Source organism: Emys orbicularis, chromosome 18, assembly GCF_028017835.1.
Source record: "Emys orbicularis isolate rEmyOrb1 chromosome 18, rEmyOrb1.hap1, whole genome shotgun sequence".
Lineage (NCBI taxonomy): Eukaryota > Metazoa > Chordata > Testudines > Emydidae > Emys > Emys orbicularis.
Window position 1 is genome coordinate 11,712,421 of NC_088700.1, and position 18,621 is coordinate 11,731,041.

The window sequence follows — 18,621 nt, forward strand, 5'->3', positions numbered from 1 at the left end:
TGATCAGCAAGGAGAAGATGCACTGAATGGATCACAGGGCTGGGCTCATGTCTCGCACTGGTAAGATAATACCCTAAGCCCCAAGGGAATGGCAATGCTTTAACAGAGGTGCCCCTTCGTCAGCAAACTGTTTAATTAAGAAATCGGCCCTGCCCCGTCCTCACTCCCTTCAGCCCCCCCACCCCTCCCTGAAGGGTTGATGCCAACAAATTCATCAGCATTATCAATGCCAGTCTGCAACAGCTGGAAATGCCTGCCCGGAACCCGGCATCTCGACAGCGGCTCACAGCACCATTGTCGGTATGTGATGCGCCAGGGAGGCAGGGTGGGGCCCGGGCAAGGCTGGGGAGTGAGACTGCAGGGAGGCATTGGGAGGTCGGTGCCTTGCGCTCTTCTGGTGGGCCCGGAGTCCAGCGAGCTGGGAGTAGGCACTTTGGCAGACCTGGCACTTGTAGGGGCGCTCCCCGGTGTGCAGGCGCACGTGGTTGCGGAGTGTGGAGGACTGGCTGAAGCGGCGGTTGCAGAAGCGGCAGACGAAGGGCTTGTCCAGGGTGTGGATGCGCATGTGGGAGCGCAGGTTGCTGCGGGAGTTGAAGCCGCGGTGGCAGATCACGCACCGCATGCGGCCGGCCGTGCTGGCGCCCGTCTCCACCGTGTGGAAGTCCTCTGTGTAATAAAGAGCAACACAAGGAGTCAGCCACGGCCCTCTGCTCCCCAGCCAGAACAGGATCTCAGGGCCTGAGCAATTCATTCCCTTCCTTGTGCCTGTAAGGTGACTTCATGGCACTAGGCATTCTCAAGGTTACGGCACCTTCAATAAAGACAGAGGCACATTGGTGCGTGGTGGCCAGTCAGGACAAGCTCAGTAGCAATGCCCCCGCAGCACATAATGAATCGATGATAAATAACCAGCGTTTCTATAAGCACTGTGCAACTCTGCTGCATCTGCCAGCTAAGGATCTCCAAGCACTTTGCAGGCATCGACCAATTAAACCTCCCAGCCCCCTGGGAGGGAGGTATCACTATTTCAGTTTTATAGACCAGGAAACTGGGCAGGGTGCTTCTCAGTGACTCACTCAAGGGTAGCGTGAGTTGGGGATAAGAGCCAGGTGCCCTATGCCCGAATCACTAGCCTTTCTTCATGGGGTGTGGGGTGTCTGCTGTTTTCTGTCCTTGACACCTGGGCCTTTCCAGAAGAGCTCTTCACACAGTGCACAGTCAACCTGTGGAACTCCTTGCCTGAGGAGGTTGTGAAGGCTAGGGACAATCGGGCCCTGAGCTCTTCTGCAGCCCTGAGCCCAGGCACATACAGACGGTGTGAAAAGCACTCACCTCTGCAGAGCCAAAGAGGCAGGGTGGGTGGGTGTGAGCGAGTCAAGGACAGTGGGGCAAACCCCACCTCTTCTGCTCAGGCCCCGGGAGCTATAATGCAGTGCAGGCAGGAGCACCCTTTTTAAGGTCACGCTGAGGCAGCCACACGGAGCAGGCTGCATGGGGCTCACTATCTCTCCTTTCCTTACTACAGTATTATGGTCTATGAACTGTTTCCCCTCCCCACCCCCTTTGCATTCTGCAGCCTATTGGACCTGGAGATCTAAAATCCCCTGTTGCTGGCTCGTTTGCTCCGGTCCCCTTCTCCGTCTATCCCAATGGGAAATGGCAGAACAAGTAGAGGAGGAATCCCAGAGGAGTTAAGAGTCCCCTGTTATGGGATCTTGGGAGAAGAGGGGTTTGTATGGGGTTAATGAAGTGGCCCCCATACAGCCCAGGGAAATCAGTGACTCGGCACTTAGCCTCTGCTAGGGCGGAGCACAGAGTCAGCACTTTCTCGGCCCCACTCACCATGCAGGAAGCCTCCTCCGCGTGGGAGTGATGAATGAAGGGCTCTCTCACTGCTGGATTTGGGCCACAGGCTATTCGGGATGATTGGCCATAGGGACCCTGCAGGCAAAGCTGTGACAGCCCTGGGCAAGTCAGCATGGGGAGGCAATGCTAAGACTCATTGATGTCTCCGGCAGAATTTTGGGGGAGCCCCTTGGCCTTGATCCTTATGAGCTAAGCAGCCTTCGTTCCATAGTGGGGCTCAGAGGGATCCCAAGAAGAAAAGTACAGCGCCTACCCTGTCCGCTAGGGCAGCTTTGGGGACCCCAGTGGGGTCAGCTCCACCAAAGCCCCCAGCAGTTTTCTATTGGGGCAGCTAAAAGGCAAACCTGGGGAGAACAGCAGAGTAGCAGAGACCCAGTGCGCTCAGACCCTCACCCTTACTGGCATTACAAAGGGCTCAGGCAACATCAAGTTATTACTGGTCGTTATCTGTTGAGCGCTGGAGTAAATCAGCGTAAGTCTCCCAGTGGAGCTAAGCCGATTCCCACCAACTGAGGAGCTGGTCCAGGCTGTGCAAACAGCTCAGGAGAAACGGGCCCAGGATTTTACAAGGCCAGACAGGACAGGCCCTGTGGCAGGTGACTCAAGCTGCAGGGGAGCAGTGGTTGGAACAGCTCAGAGCCGAACACTCTCCAGGCTTTATTCCCTGCCCCTCTTCATCGAGGCCTGTCAGCACTGGGCCATGGTCCACCAGTCAGTCCCTGCCGGGTGAGCAGTGAAAGAGCCTGATTGCCTGAGAGGATCCAGATGCTAGTAAGATCCTTCCCCCCCTTCATTGTCCAGGGATAGCCAGGGGACAGCCAGCAGGGCCGTGTGCATAGAGTACGGGCCGGGGGATGACATCGGATGTGCATTTGCAACAATTACGGTCCTATCGAGCGCTACGTACCATGCTTGTTCTTCTTCTGCTCCTCCTCCAAGCCCGGCACGCCCGGGATCCCCAGGAAGGTGTTGTGGGAGTTCCCGTACCAGACCAGCAGCTCTTGGTCTGGTGGAATCATCTACAGGGAAAGAAAAAACAAACGGGATGGGGGTGTGAATAGATTTTTCTGCTTGTTGCCTCCAGGATAGCTGGAGCCAGAGTCTCGTAGGGCAAAATTCATCTCTGGTGTAACTCGGGGGTTACAGCAGAGATAATCTGGCAGCTGGAATCTGGAGTGATTCCAAGCGGGACGCTGGAACTGAGAGGTAAAAGACGGGAATTATGGCACATGATTAGAACTGCACATGGCATCCAGACACTCGCCATTTCCCTAGTTCCAATATCCCAAACCATGCTGGGCACACTAAAAGGCTTAGAGCTCACTAGGCAGATACACAGCTCATAGACTGGACTGTCCAGGACAGTGCTGCAGAGACTGGAAAATAGTCAGAGATTGATCATGACAAATAGACCTGACAGCTCCCTCTGGCTTCAGCGACAGGACAACGGTGGCATTATCTTAGAGGCCTCAACTGAGATCAGAGCCCCATTGCGCTAGGTGCTGTACTTACACAGAATAAGAGACAGTCGTTGCCCCAAACAGCTTACAGTCTATATAGACAAGAAAGACAAAGGGTGGAAGGGGAAACCGAGGCAGAGAGAGAGGAAGTGTTAATCCGATCCAGTGCTGCCCCTAAATATTTTGGCCCAAATTCTGTCCTGTGCTGAGATCTGCTCCTGTGGGAGAGGAGAGGGGAGATCTATCTGGGAGCCAGGTATGGCTCTGTGCTGTGCTGAGCCTAGGGGCTGCTCTATCTTACACCAGCTGAGATTTGGCAGAGCGCGACTCTTCTCTGCCCCCAGCAAGCCTCCTACTACCACCAAAGGAGCCAGTTGGTGGGGGGAGGGAGGGGACACACACCTCCTGGTGCTTTTTAAGCAAGGAGATGGCTCAGACAGGAAGTGCAGATACAATAGCTAAGGGCTTGGGTTGCCCAGGGCACGGTCAGAGTTAAAGGAAAGGCTTGTACACCTCCTGGTAAGGGGCAGTGGTTTGGTGGGAAGATGGGTCTAAATCAGTGGCTCCCAACCTGTGACCCAATCAGCACGGAGCTGCGGCCCATGTGACATCCTCAGGGCCATACAGGTAGTATTGGATGCAGTCCACATAACACATATGCGATGCACAATGGTAAATAGATTGAGAACCACTGGTCTAAATTCTACTTAGATTCTAAGCTCTTCGGGGCAGGGACCGGCTTTTTGTGCTGTGTTTGTACAACACCTAATACAGTGGGGTCCTGAGCTGTGCCACTACAGTAATAATAATAAATAACACCACAGCAAGGCCTTTGATTCCCGCAGCATTTCAGTGCAGCAGGCGGAGTATTCTGCAGCAGCCATAAGGACATTTAAGAAGCAAAGTTTGAAAGCATCTCTCTTGCATTATTTATTGTGGTGTTGAAATCCATTTATTTTCCTTTGCCCTTCACTTTTTCAATGTCTCAAGTTTGGGGGAGGACAGTGCATACCTACATTGTAGAGATCAGGGGATTTCTGGGGCTTTTAGCACCTGGGAAGTAGTTTGAAAATGTAGGGTGGGCAAACTAGCTACTGCTGAAATGACCCATCAAGAAATAGTTAACCTGGCTGGCATGTAGAGTGGTGTCATTAGGTTTCAGAATCAACACCCAACTGAGAAGAACAAGGCAATTCTCACTGGTCAGAGCTACTATTTCAGGCTGTCAGACACTGCTACACTAAATCACACCTACTTCGTGTTTTGATGGTTTTCTATGCGAATCATGCGTTAGAGATTTAATTAAAATAATTATAATAATAAAAGCCCAGATTCTGGAGCACAATTTTGCAGCCATAGAATCACCGAATACACAGGGCCCTGTTCATAATGGCCCAGATTCAGCAAAGCACTTAAATATGTGCCTAACTTTAAGCATATGAGGAATCATACTACAAACAATGGGAATTGACCTTAAGTTAGGCACTTGGTTAATGATGAATAGTGGCCTCTATAAGGGTTGAATAGTATGAACTTGGAAATAAATTGTAGGTCTCACTTTCTGGCATGCATGCAATCATTTAACCATCTCATTGAAAACGAGTCCCTTTTAATAGAAGAGAATAAAGAGAAGAGAAGGGATGAACTTCAGTGTGTGCGCGCTGGATTGCGCGTATACACCAGTGTGCGTGCGTGTGGATGAGGGCAGAAGTGTGCGTGTGCACAGACAGGTGTGTGCACACATGCACCAAGGCAATCTGAATCATCCCCACGAATCTCACGGCTTTCACGTTGAAGGTTGAAATTCACTGCTTCAACTTCACCCCCCCACAGCTGCAGCTAGACACAGCCGAGGAAGAAGACGAAGAAGGAAGAGAAAGTGGGAAGAAAGAGCAGCAGGAGAAGAGGAAAACAAAAATCCAACAAGCAAATAAAAGCAATTAATTACAAAAATGCCCCCAATCAACCTGCCTGGGGGGGAGGAGGAAGGACAAAGACGCCTTGGGTCATTTGTGGAGTTGGTTTAACTGTGTGGGCGATGTTCAGACACTACAGCAATGGAGTTGTCATGCAATCTGTCTATGTTTTCATGACAACATCTGTGTGCTGGGGAAAAGAGACTGAAAGTGTGTCAAAGTGTGTACACCTGTGCAGAGAGTGCAAGGGGGGGGGTGAGAGAGAAGAGAGACTGTGTGCGTGCATGCAGATGAGAAAGATGGAGTGTGTGTGTGTGTGTGTGTGTGTGTGTGTGTGTGTGTGTAACAAACTGGATTTTTCAGTATATCGGTTCTTTTTCTAGCATTGCATTCTATCTCTGCTGGATTCCCAAGAAACTGGTGTCTTTTTTTAATGACATGTAATCATCTATGAAAGCATTGCTCTCCATGCCACTATTGCAAAGATTAGATCCGCATTTACAGATCAGAAACTCGGTCTTCGGGGATTATGGGCCCAATCCTGCTGCCTTTATGAGATTAGCTCGGGGGTCTATTCACGAGAGTCAAATCTGCGGGATTGGGCTCTTCCTACCATCTCCAGAGAGTTGCTCTGTTCTGAAATTAACCACCCAGAGCCTCAGTCCTGGAATTCATTTTTCTTTTAAACCCACGTTTGGCTTTTGTGAAGTTTCAAGGTGGTGAATAGTGGTTGGAACCACTCACTGTTTTGAGACACTTTATTTGTGCTCCTGTAACTCAGCAATAGCTCTGATTTAAAGGGTTTATATATTACGTTTGGTGAGTGAGTGGCACCTTCATTTGGTATTTCAAGGGGGGAAAAGCAGTCAAGATATCAAGGGTCATTCAGCTCCAATGCATGGACAGAGATGTTTGCAATAAACAATCTACGTTTCTTAAATGAGCTTTGGTATGAGGGCAGAATGGATACAACTGCTGTAAAAGATACGGTGGATCCACCCCCCTCTAGCGGGTTCATCAAAGGGATTCTAAGGATGTATCCAAGCAGATCAGAGTGGATGTGGTCCACTGGGTGAAAATCCACTTCTAATCCCCCCTCCCACAAATAGACACCTCAATAAATATTCACCCCAATGTAGGCTGAGCCAGCATTCTTTGTGCCCACGCCCCCCCCCCCCAACTCCTAATGATTTCAAACAGAATAAACAGAGTAATAGGAGCCAACTTCAAAGCGTGAGTCCCCGCGGCCCTGTGCATGTGCATTGTGTGACTGGATAGGGGACTCTGGGGCGAGGAAGGAATGCAGAATCGGGACCTAGACCGAGCTATTAAAATCTAATCTCATACACTTCCAGGCCACGTTTGATTTCCCTCACTCTCTCTTTCAGAACAAAATTCATCATTAACCCCATCTCCATCTGACACTGTTGAGTGATCCAGTGTTATTTAATGCACTGGGTGCCGGAGCAGACACAGGCACGGCTACTGCTTAACATACCAGTAGATGTCTGGATACCGGCATGTACTACAGCGCGGTGGGCTGTCAGGTTGAACTGTGACATTTATTTCCTTTGTCAATTGGAGTCACAAACGCTTACGTTTTATAACTTAGGTTTTTTTTGTGATCTAGAAGAACTGAAAACTAGTGTTCTGGTGTTTGTAGAATCACGGATTCAGACATATGAGCAGTACGAACTGCGTATTACTGTATGTCTGCATTAGGTATTATATAAGCACATATATATGTATCTATCGTCATTCATACACACATGTATACTAGCGATCATATAAATGCAATAGATCTATATTTTTAAGAATTATGTCAGTATAATACTATTATATCACATAGTATAAAAAACAAAGATAAAAAGCAGTTAAACTCCCTTTACAATGAACAACCTTTCCTGCAGCGCGTCCACAGGAATAAGGAGTTTAGGATCAGCTTTAAATAAAAATCTGAGCTGTTATTTTTCCATTAGGCAAAGAAACCCCACCTGTGAGGAACGTTACATAATATCAACACTTCGCACTCCTGTGTCCTGGATTTACACAGGTTAGCAGGGGATGGTTTCTAGCTTTGGGCAGTACCTTACGCTGCAGAAAGCTGGTTACAAATGCCCAAGTTGCCTGCCACAGAAAAGGAACAGTTTTCGCTCTTTCTGCACCAACCTATTTGACTTGACCATTTCGTTTATCTCCAGGATAAACTGTGGGTCTGAATGTGCTGTCCCTATGCTGGCAGAACTCCTATCTGAAGGCAGTGAGAGTTGACCTGCCTATGGGGTACAGAATTGGGACCCAATGATTTTTCTTTTAAATCTCACATCGGGGGTGATGTGCAAGGTGCTGCGGACCTTGGTCACCATCCAACAAAGCATGTGGCTCATCTTGAAGTTCATGCAGGGCCCTAAAAATGTCAAGGGGACTGTGCACATGCTTATAGCGAAGCACACGCACTTAAGCACTCTGCTGGTTGGGGACCAAGATGCTCGGCACCATGTAGGCAGCCCCTTGCACGTTCCCTTCTGCTAGTGTGTTCAGGGTGCAATTGTTCTATCCTGGGTCCCTGGTGCTGGCTCTGTTGGACACACGTGGCAAAGAGCAACACGGCGAGCGTGCGCTCATATTCCTCTCCTGGCTAAGAGAGTCTCCAGAGCCACATGAATCCAATCCTATTCCTGGGACGTTTGTTATCCTAGACTCACTGCTGGAGTTGTGACAGAGCCAATCCCGTCGTGATGGGAGGTTGGATTCAATGAGGGACATTCCCACCCCTGCCCTCACCCAGGCAGCTAAATTGTAATACTGCCGAGACCCACATCGGGCTCTGCAGCCAACAGCCCTTTCATCCGAAATGCGGCCGCCTTGAATGCGGCCACTGACTGCCCCAAGGTATCATCCCAACAGGGTTTGAGGTGGGGCCTTCCCCTCTGTGTGGGATGCTCCCTATATGCCCCGGTTCCCGGAGACTTTCCATGGGAGGCTCAGCAGGGCCGCCCAGAAGATTCAGGGGGCCTGGGGCAAAGCAATTTCGGGGGCCCCTTCCATAAAAAATGTTGCAATACTATAGAATACTATATTCTCGTGGGGGCCCCTGTGGGGCCTGGGGCAAATTGCCCCACTTGCCCCCCCCTCTGGGCGGCCCTGAGGCTCAGCACCTCCCGGGCCCCGCTTAGTTTGTCTCTCTCTGCAGGGAGTTTGGGGGATTGGCTTACAGAGATTTTTTTAATATCGGGCGTGTGGAACATGTTGCCTTCAGCTCGGATATTGTTAGGTGCTCGGAGGCCTGTGGGTGCCTCTTGGAGATGGTTCCCTCCCATTAGCACTGGCTGCTCTATCGCTTGGGCAGTCTGGTTGTGTGCTGCTTGTGAGGAGCTGTCCCATTTCAGTCCTGACCTCTCATGGGGAAAAGTTTTGTGATGAAAGATGAATAGCCCTAGCTTCGCTGTGCAGCCGGGAGCCAGTTCCCCAGCTGGAGAGATCTGCAGTCACAGAGCCACAGCCTGGGGTGGGGGGGGAGGGATAGCTCAGTGGTTTGAGAATTGGCCTGCTAAATCCAGGTGAGTTCAATCCTTGAGGGGGCCATTTAGGGATCTGGGGCAAAAATCTGTCTGGGGATTGGTCCTGCTCTGAGCAGGGGGTTGGACTAGATGACCTCCTGAGGTCCCTTCCAACCCTGATAGTCTATGAAACATGTATATTGTGGTAGTTCCTAGAAGCAGGGTCAGGGCCCCTTGTACTGGGTGCTGCACTAACACTGATGAAAACATGATCCCTGCCTCAAAAAGCTTGTGAGTGAACTCCACTAACCAGAGACCTGGGCTTGGCCAGTTCCAGAATTTGCTGCTCTGGAAGCCTGATCCTGCACATCTTTATCCAGCCAAAATGCCAATTGAAGTCAATGGGCCTGATTCTCCTCTCTCTCACACTGGTTTTACACAGAGCTCACTGGAGTCACTCCTGATTTATGTCATTATTACCAGGAGCAGTACCCAGTCTGTGGAATTCAATGAATCTTTTGGCTGAAACTTGCAGGATCAGGGATCTGGGTATTTAACTTGAATCCCCAAAAAACTTTAATTTTAACAATAACGTAACCTGTATGTTTTATGTTAAACCTACCTGGTTCTCATCTGTCCCAGGCACAGACCTTGAAGCGGGGTCCATTAGAGGCAATGGCAGAATCCTGCTCCAATTACAGGCAGTGGCAAAAGTCGCACTGACTTCGATGGGAGAAGGAGCAGACCCCTAAGGTTAACATCTCAGTCCTCCGCACAGTTCCACAGCAGGAAGAATGCCCAAGTCTTATTTCTTTTCTCTCTCCCCCCATTTCCCCCCCACACACACACACACAGAAAAAGACAAATCCTCATTTTTCCAGGCCCCCCTTGCAAGCCCAGGCACTGGCGATTGCACTGAGACGCTCGCCAAGCTCCGTTCTCATGTGTGCGCGTGTCATTCTCCAACACCGCCACATCGACCCCTGCTGCTCTCGAGAGGGTCTCAGTGCCAACATTTCGCCCTCCACAAGCCGCTAGTCTTTTCACTGCTGCCTGAATTAGGCCCCTGACAACAAAGTCCTGATGAACAAGGGAGGATGCGTGATACGGGACATGCCAGTTCCCTGCTCCATTTCCCCACACACACACACACTTCTTCCCAGCCTCACTTACCTCAATGGCCTTGTAGAATATACTGTTTCCTATCTGGATCACTTCCAAGTTCTGCTCCTGCTCGTTCCTGGCACACTTGATGTAGGTCATCCAGCTACGGTGGTCTTCTTGGCTGGCATCGATGAAGTAGCGGACAGTGCCATCATCGTTGAAGACCTAGGGTGAGGAGCAAGGGGGTGATTCATTAATAACCTTGTGGTTGAATGCACTGCCCAAGTCCTTTCCACCCTACACACCCAGGGATGGCCCAGGGTCTTGTGGGATGCTGTGAGAAGTCAGTGGCCTGTAACCCCCTCCTCCCACACACAGAGCCTCAGTAGGTCAGAGATGCTCATCCCTGGGGCTATGTGGCAGGTTTGTAGCAGCTGGAGCATGTATTATTTGTCATGATGGGAGGTAGGGGTTAGAAGGGTTTAATCAGCTAAAGGGTGGGGGCAACACATAGGCGAGGATGTTCGGAGAGTGTAGCACATCTTTCCCGGTGGAGAGGACATGGGAGGGCTGTAGGACGGGTAAGCCATGGGCATGTACAGGAAGGGCCTGGCACAGGCAGTGGAGCAGCAGGGCTGGGAGGTGCCGATGGCTGTTCCTTTAATAAAGAGTCTGATCTGACATGGCAAATCCCATGTTCCTCTTGGGTGCTGTTCAGTGCAGGGGCCAGGAATCAGTCAATAGGCAGGGGAGAGCATAGGCAAGGGGCCTGGCGTTGGGTGCGGCTGGCTGCTGTCACTTCCCTGGACTGACAGAGCTAGCCTGCCCTGGCACAGCCCTGGCCTGCGGTTCCATAGTCCACAGGCTCTCGCCCGGCCCAGAACGTCACCTGCCATCTCGGCCCCACTTTGAGACGTGTGGTTCCTTCCCCCTGCTCTAGGGACCCCTCTCAGCCAGGGCTTGAGGAGCACAATCAGGGGACTCTTGTCTCATTTGGATTTCTTTGATAAATGACCCTAAGTCCGAGGGGAAACCAAACCTAGCAAAGGGGGAGGCCCATCCTGAATCACTGAGGCCAGCGGGAGCTTTGCCTTCCATGTCAATGGACCCAAGACCAGGGCCAACATTAAGAGGATCTAAGCTAAGGCACTGGCTTGCAGTGTATGGTTATCTGGGGGAAGATCTGTAAGTGAAGATCTGAAAAAAGGGACAGACCTGTTTAAAAGCAGCAAGTCCCCAGGCAACAAATGGTTAAAATGCACCAAATCACAGCCTGGGATGTTGTCTGCTTGGATAAAGGGACCCGATTCTGATCCCGCTCACACTGGTTTTACACCAGTGTAATCCCGCTGACCTCGATGGAGTCACTCCTGATTTACACCAGGCTCATTTGCACCAGGCCCCCATGTCTGTTCAAAGGAATGATTCCAGATTTCTGCTGCAGCAGCTTCTGGGCTCGCTCCCGCCGCCGCTAGTAGCCCAGAGAGCCGCAAGGCCTGAAGTTTGCAGAACCAGCCCCTTAGGATGGGAGGATTGCGGGGGGGGGGGGGGGGCATTGCCAGGGGACGACATTATATGTCAGCTTCTTTTCTATTGTTCTTGGGTCCTGCAACACCCCCGGCTGCCCCACGCTCCTAGGAGACCCGAGGGTGCAACAAAGGCAGCAAACCTGCATGAGCAACACACAGATCGAAAGGGCTTAGTTCCTGGTTACACTGGAGATGGGCAAACTCCCTAGTGAGCCCCACTGATTATCTGGGAACAGGGACATGATCCTTGCCCCCCGCAGCAAGTACCGCTGTCTAGTGGGGCCTTGGCCTTCCCTTTCTCTGCACGGCACAAAAAGAGGCCAGCAGAGGAGGTTTGGTGCCGGGCCAGGAGGAGAATTTGGAGCCTAACCCAGTTCCCAAGGAAGCTGATGGAAAAAACTCCATTGGCTTCACTGAGTCGGATCAGGCCCCGGCTATTGAATGAAAAGGCCTTGCCCTCTCCCCTTACCGTAATTCTCCTAGCTACAGCCCCAACCTCCTGCTGTTTTCCATCGGCTGACTTGTACCTACAGAAATGTGGCCCAGCCAGCCTCAGCCCCGAGGTCCTTGCTGTTCTCACGGGGGTTAGTGAAGCTGTTTCTGTCGCGCTTTGCCCCCAGAGTTTTGTTAAATTCGGCTTGATCTAAACCCCAGGGTCACCAAACGTCTGTCCCGAAAGGTTGGAAACCTCGCGTCCATTCCGGGCAGACCCCAGTTCCTTCCAGCGGGGCCGGAGCACACCCACAAACCCCTTTCCCCGGGCGAGGCGCTAATGACGCCGCGGATGAACCGCAGCAATCGGGAATCTGGTGCGTTTTACCGCAGGGCCAGCTACTGCTGGGAAGGTGGGTTCTGGTCTCTCTACCTGGCTTGGTGAGCGAGAAGCAAAGGAAATCTTTCTCCACGGCGGGCCGGGGACTAACTCCGAGCAGGAGCGGGGAGGGAATTTATTTGTTTTATAAAAGATTCTTTTCTCCTACGGAAATCCTGCGAAATTAACACACACACACACACACACACCCCGTTGGGGATAAATCATGTATATTCATTGGCATGTCTAGTTCCTTTAATGGGACGATCCCAAAGCCCTTTAATTAGCCCCCACCGTATCATCGTCGTCCCCCGTTATGCCGTGGGAAACTGAGGCACATGGAGGGGGAGGAATGACTTGGCACAGGTCGCAACGAGCAAGGGATAGGACCAAGGAGTCCTCATTCCCTGCCCCGTGTTCTGGACCGCAGAGCCGGTCGTTAATTGCTCTGTGAAGCGAGATCTGCGTGTTCCCGCAAGTTGCGCGCATAGGCACAAGTTGCGCGGGCAGGACGGGGGCTAGTTGGTGACAGGGGCTCTCCCACGTGTGCACCGTGCACAGGAGGCGTCAGGCAGCCCATCCCTGAGCTCGTGCGCCCCCCGCCCCTCTTTACCTCCCACATGAGATTGTTGTTCTTGCACAGATCCACGTGCTCCGGCGAGATGACCCGGCCGGTGAAAGGTCCCATCTCGGTGCCGGCTTTGATCCAGGTCTTGGAGAAGATGCCCAGCCCTTCCCCGGGGATGGAGCTCTGGGCGATGATCACTTCCGAGGGCAGGACCAGGCTGGATAACTTCTGCACCTCTGCGGGGGGGAAGAGAGGAGAGGGGGTTGGAGGAGGGGAAGAATCCGGGCTCGCCTTTGCCCCCCCTCCCCGTTAGCGGCGCCCGGACACCAGGGACCGAACCCTAGCACCGCGTCCCTTCCCGGGGAGAAAAGGCACCAAACTTCAGCGAGGGACTCCGAAGTTGGGATGCGAGGTGGTCTCCCCTGGGCGGCGATGGGAGGCGGGGGGGGGGGCATGCTGCCCCCGGGGGGAGGTTTGTGGGGCAGAGAAATTCGCCCCCCTCCCCGCTCCTGGGCACCTACAAAGTGCTGCTTTGCAAATTCTAACCAAACTTCGCAGCCTCGCCCGGGCCCCCCAGGAAACCCGCGCTGAGAAATGCCCCATTCGCATCCTACAAGGTCTTACAAGCTTCCCCTCTAAGGCATTGAGAAGGTACCTGGGAAAAAAACCCCAGCGATGAGAGCGCGCGGGGCTGAGAAAGGGGGTTAAATAGTGTCTATTTCAGCCCATCCAGCAATTTGTCACGCTGTTAAAGTGATCCGCATTCATTAAACTCAACTAGAAAGCAATTGCTAATTCTAAATTCATTAGCCCTTTAAGAATGCTGTAGCGATCCATCGCGCCTGAATGGCGCGGGGACTTGTTTAAAAGGGCCCAGGAATTCCTCTGACAAAATGGGGCGATTAGCTGGTTGAAATAATGTGAATGAAAATGGAATTAGGCTTCATGGTAAATTAAGAGAGGAACAGAAATCCTAGAGGGGGAAAAGGGAGCCGGGGCGCCCCATAGATGCCAAAGCGAGAGAAAGTAGATTGTCCCCGGGTTGATGAATGGGGAATAAGAACTTGAGACATCTTAAAGAAAAGAAACGTCCCCCCTTCCCCGCCCCGGCTCCCTTTTTAAGGTCTTGGTTTAAGTGGGAACTTTCTCAGGTCAAGCCCAAGTTAACTAAATGAATTAAACCCCTCTTCTTTCTCAGTCAACTGCTATTACACGCCTAATAAGACCTTAAATGCCAGGGGCTTAAAGCTTAAATGGGCTGAGGATAAACGCTGAGCAAAGTGGGGAAATGCTGGGAGGCATGAGTGGGAAAGTCAACACGGGGGAAAAAAGAGCTTGGGAAAGAGAATTGAACATGCAAAGTCCCTCGGAGGTGGGAGCCCCCGGGGCACACGGATCCACAGAGCAATGGCTGGCCTTTCCCTTTGCAAACCAAGAGTTTTATTCTCCCTCGTCCCCGAGGAGGGGAGAGAGGCCGAAAAGCTGCCGGGGATGGGGCCGTTGAGAAGCCGGCTGGGGGAGTGCCCCGCGCCCTGGCCAGCGGGACTTGGAGCGCTCTGGAGGGTGACTCGACCCAGACTGGTTGTGGTGCCAGTCCTGAGCCAGCGCATTCTTCCTTCCCTCCAGACCCAGCTGGCGGGGGCAGTTTTTAGGGCCTGGCCCGAGCCTCCCCCCCCCGCTTCCCTTCCGAAGCAGCGAGGAGACGGAGCTACTCACCCCCCGAGAAGGACTGAGCCAGCACCTCCGCCGTGAAGGCCGTTTTCGGGTTACTGTGGGTGTTCTTCTCCTCGAAGAGCTGCTCCCCCAGCACGTTCCTCCAGCGGCCGTAGAGGAAGCTGTGGAGGATGTCCGACGTGATCACCTCCGCCAGGGACAGCCCCTGCTGCTTCAGCCCCGTCTTGAGAACCAGCGCTTCCGCGGGGAGCACGGAGCCCATCATAGAAACCCGGCGGCGGGGAGCGAGAGGGATCACCGGGCACTTGGGCGCAGAGGGCGGACGGGGAAGCCAGCCGCGGAGCTCTGCTCAGCCTGGGGCGATGGGCTCCTTGCCTCTTGACAGATTCCTCTTGGCAAACTCTCCCAGCCGGCTATATAGGAGCGGCAGTGACCCTCCTAATTGGTTATTAATGACCCCCCGACGTTGTAAGATAGACTTGTTCTACCAGACTGAGCCAAACCTTCAGAGACCCCCCCCTCCTTCCCCCTGGGGGGGAGGGGGGAGACAGAGGGAGAGACAGACAGAGAGAGGCAGCTTCGCATATCCCACCAATAGCCCATCAGTGGAGAGAGAGAGAGCGAGCGAGCTTCTCTTCTGGACACCTGCTCTAGCAACATCCTTAGACCTGCCCAGCCGGCCGGGGGGAGGGAAGGGGAAAAGGAAACTAACTAAATAATAAATAATAATTAATAACCCCCCCTTATTGCGGGCTGGCAGAGGGACAGCGGCGGTGTTTTCACCCCATGAAAATGTTGGGTGCTGCAGAAATAGGGACATTCAGCTAACGGGGGGGAGGAGGGTGCACTGGGCTCCTGGCTTTCAAGCGAAGCCACCTGGATTCAGAGACGGGCGATTTTCGCCCTGGCGAGGAATAGCCGGGGGGAGAGCGGGCCAACGGGTTTCACTTCGGTTCGGTTTTGCACCAACACACCCCATAGCGCACTTCTCCCCCCCCCCCCCGCCGCCGCCGCCGCCGCCTCGGCAGATCATTGAGAGACACCCCCCGCTCCTTGCCCGGGCTAGCACCCGCGGCCCCGCAGGCAGGACAGAGCCTCGCCGCGGAAAGTTATTCAGGGTGAAACCGTCCGGAGGGTTTTGAATTGTAAGTTGGAAAAATCAAATCTTCTCCCGCGCCTGGCCAGGTACAATCAGGGGCCCTTGGATCACTCGGGGCCGAGCGGAGAAGTCAGCGGGAGAAACGGATCTGATTGACCAGGATCTGGTCTGGCCCTGCAGAACCGTGGGGGGAGGGGGGGAGGAAGCTGTCCCCCCGAGAATGGCCGGGGCTCGAACGCCGTTAGAACAACCTGAGCTCGCCCACACGGCTGGGCGGATCTGGGTCCCCGGCTCCTTCCCCTGTCGCGTTCAAACCGACTTCGCCCTGCAGTCGCAATTTCGCCCTAAGAAATCCGAAACTGGCCTTTTAAAACGACAGGGGGGGGGGGGCGGGTGAACCCATCTTTTCTCAGCCAGGGTCTCCTCGGCTCGGGCTCGGATGCTTAGATCCAGGCTCGTGGTTTCAACATTACCGTGCAAAGACGATTTTAAACGGCTGGTTGGGAAGGCGGTGGTGGGGGATTAGATCATAACAGGGGATACGGGAAATGTTCCCCTTCCGATTCTCCTCTTTTCGGGGGAAAGGCTGCAAAGCCCCTGCAAAGCTTTTGTTGCTAAACGCCGCGTTTCTCTTTAGATCGAAGGCGCAGAGATTTTTGACTCGCCGTAGTTCGGATTCTGGGCTTTAAAACACCGACGCCTTCGAGAAACGAGCCTTTTGCGTTGGAAAACGACTAAATCCCCCCAAAGCTTCTATTACTCGAACTAGTGGAAAAAAACCCACCTCCAGCGATTTTTTTTGCAGGCAGCCCCCCAAAGCCTTTTGAAGCGACGAGAAAATTCTTTAAATCTTATTAAGAACCGCAGAAGGGGCTTTGCGCTGTGGCTGGGTTTTAAATTTTAATTCGGAGCGCGAGAAGGCAAAAATAGTGTAAAACCTAAACGGCCGTTTATACGGCTCCAGATTGCGGGGCGATTAAATCTAAATTCCCCCCCCCCCAGCTGTTGCCTAAACTCTGGGGAAAGGGGGCAGGGATCCGCTCACCTATCGCTTTCCTCGGGTCAGTCCTTAGATATTACACTTTCTACGCTTCGATTTCCACGTTGGAGGGGAACGCCAAGGAGAACCGAAAGTGACTTTTCTTTCAGAGGGGATTTCACAGGTTGGGATAAAGCAACGAGAAACGGCCGGCAGAGATTCGGAGCGCTCGGGGCTCAGCAGTCTCCGGCGGTCCTTTCTAAGGAAAGTTTGCAAACAATTGTCAACCAAAGCGAGACACTGGCGGTGAATCCGAGAGAGAGGAGCCCAGGAGAGCCCGCGCAGCTCGCTTTGGAAATCGCTCCATTTCTATGCCAGTTCGTTCAGCGCTACGGTGTTTAACTTAATCTAATCTACTCCCGGCTAATCCCCTCCCTCCCCCAGCAGAAGACAACAGAAAAAATCATTTGGCTGGGGGGGGGGGGGCGGGAGCTCGCCCTGGCTTTAGGACTTTCCAGAGCCCCCGTTAGGGAACGTGTAGGGAGAAGCTGGGCCAGAAACGTGCTGAACCGGGTCACTAATTATAAGACAACGAGGTAGAGCAGGAGCAGCACTTCCCCCCTGGGTTTCTCCTGCTCGAACCGGGAGTAACAAGCCTGCAGTCCCCCGCCACCCTCGCCGGGCTCCTGGGATGGCAGATTGCAGAGAGATCAGATCGTTTTTCGAGACAGAACCGCGGGGATCCTTGACCAGAAACTGACGCGCCCTGGTTTGTGCCTGTCCGGCTCCTGCAGTCCTCACTCAGGCACAAGTCCCATTTGAAGGCAAAGGCAGCGGGGTGGGCAGCTCTTCTTCTGCCGTCCAGGCTGTACATTCTGTGGGGCAGGGAGCTGTCCTCTTAGGTGGCCATAAAGTATCTAACCCGGTTAGCAAGGGGGGGAGGGGGAGTGATTGTATCAAATAAGAACCAGGCCCATGTTGTTGGACCCAATGTACCTAAGGTGGGAAGGAGAAAGGATGAGTTTAGAGCGCCGAACCAGAGACTGAGCCGTGCCCATTGCAATCTATGGACAGGCTGCCAGTTTAAAGCAGTGGGTGCTGGATTGGGCCCACAAAGGTTAGTGAAAGGTCTATCGGGTAGCCCGGAGGTTGCACATGTTGCATCCAATGCAGCAAAACCCACACCAGCTTCAAATTCACCTTGACATATACCCTGGGAAAATCCCTTGCAATGAAATGGCCCAGGGAGCTGCCACCAATAAAGGTGGGACATGAGAAAAAGCCCTGTGGCTTTTCCCTGCCGCACCTGACTCTCTCAGCTTGGCCCAGCTTCTCCTGTTGCATTTCTCAGGAAAAGGGGGTGAAATTAAAATAGATTTCCCATGCCCTGAGAACCACCCACCCCCAAGCACCCTCTTCCCCATCAGTCACCTTACAGCCATGCAGTGGTCACCTGCATTTTGGCCAGTGCACCGAGATTGGGAACAGTAATTTCTTTGGACCTGCTGGGCCTCTGTCCTCCAGAGGTGCTAACTCTGTATCCAATCGTTGTTCACAGGGAGATGGGGGCAGAAGCAGATTGTCTGGATCTGGATGGGGAGGAAACCCCTGGGACCAGCCTAAACTTCTGGATTCTTGTAGGCCAGGGAGCCCTTCAGCTGTTGGATCCAAATGACAATGATTTGCACCCGTGTCAATGGGGACACAAGCGGTGGGCAATGAAGAATCAGGCCCCAGGGAGCTCAGAGCCGACAGGGCCCAGTTGTGCAAACCCGTTCTCAGGGAAGCAGTCCCATAGACTGTAGTAAAGACTACCCAGGTGAGTGGTCACAGTTTGGGGCCCTCAGAACAACAGGGCTTGAACAAGCAGAGAGGAAGGCTGCAGAGCCCTGAGAGGACAGGACACCGACTATAGTTTCAGACAGTATCTGAAGGGAGAAAAAAGTCCCCTCCCAACCCAAGGTGGGGGCTCAGCAGTCAGTAATTCTGGGTTTGAGGGAAACACCACAAGCTGGGGGCTAGATTCTTCCCCCAGGTTCTATGGTCTGTATTTGCTATTCTGCACTTAGTCCATTTGCAGAACATCAGTGAGAGGTGGCCACGGTTAGAGAGCGC

The 18,621-nt window shown here is 52.9% G+C and overlaps 1 protein-coding gene across 1 annotated transcript; it reads right to left on the reverse strand.

Annotated features, from left to right (window-relative positions):
• Positions 1-283: 283 nt before the first annotated feature.
• On the reverse strand, positions 284-14,693 carry PRDM12 (PR/SET domain 12). The gene is made up of 5 exons (XM_065418966.1): positions 14,471-14,693; positions 12,800-12,990; positions 9,916-10,071; positions 2,774-2,885; positions 284-666 (listed from the first exon to the last, which is right to left on the reverse strand). The coding sequence occupies exons 1-5, from the start codon at positions 14,691-14,693 to the stop codon at positions 284-286; spliced, it is 1,065 nt and encodes a 354-aa protein (XP_065275038.1).
• Between the last annotated feature and the right edge of the window lie 3,928 nt (positions 14,694-18,621).

Coding starts and splice junctions, on each gene's coding strand:
- PRDM12 (XM_065418966.1), bottom strand. CDS start 14,693: ATGATGGGCTCCGTGCTCCCCGCGGAAGCGCTGGTTCTCAAGACGGGG. Junction 12,991..14,470: donor GGCTCAGTCCTTCTCGGGGG/GTGAGTAGCTCC, acceptor TCCCCCCCGCAG/AGGTGCAGAAGTTATCCAGC. Junction 667..2,773: donor GCAGAAGAAGAACAAGCATG/GTACGTAGCGCT, acceptor TTTATTACACAG/AGGACTTCCACACGGTGGAG.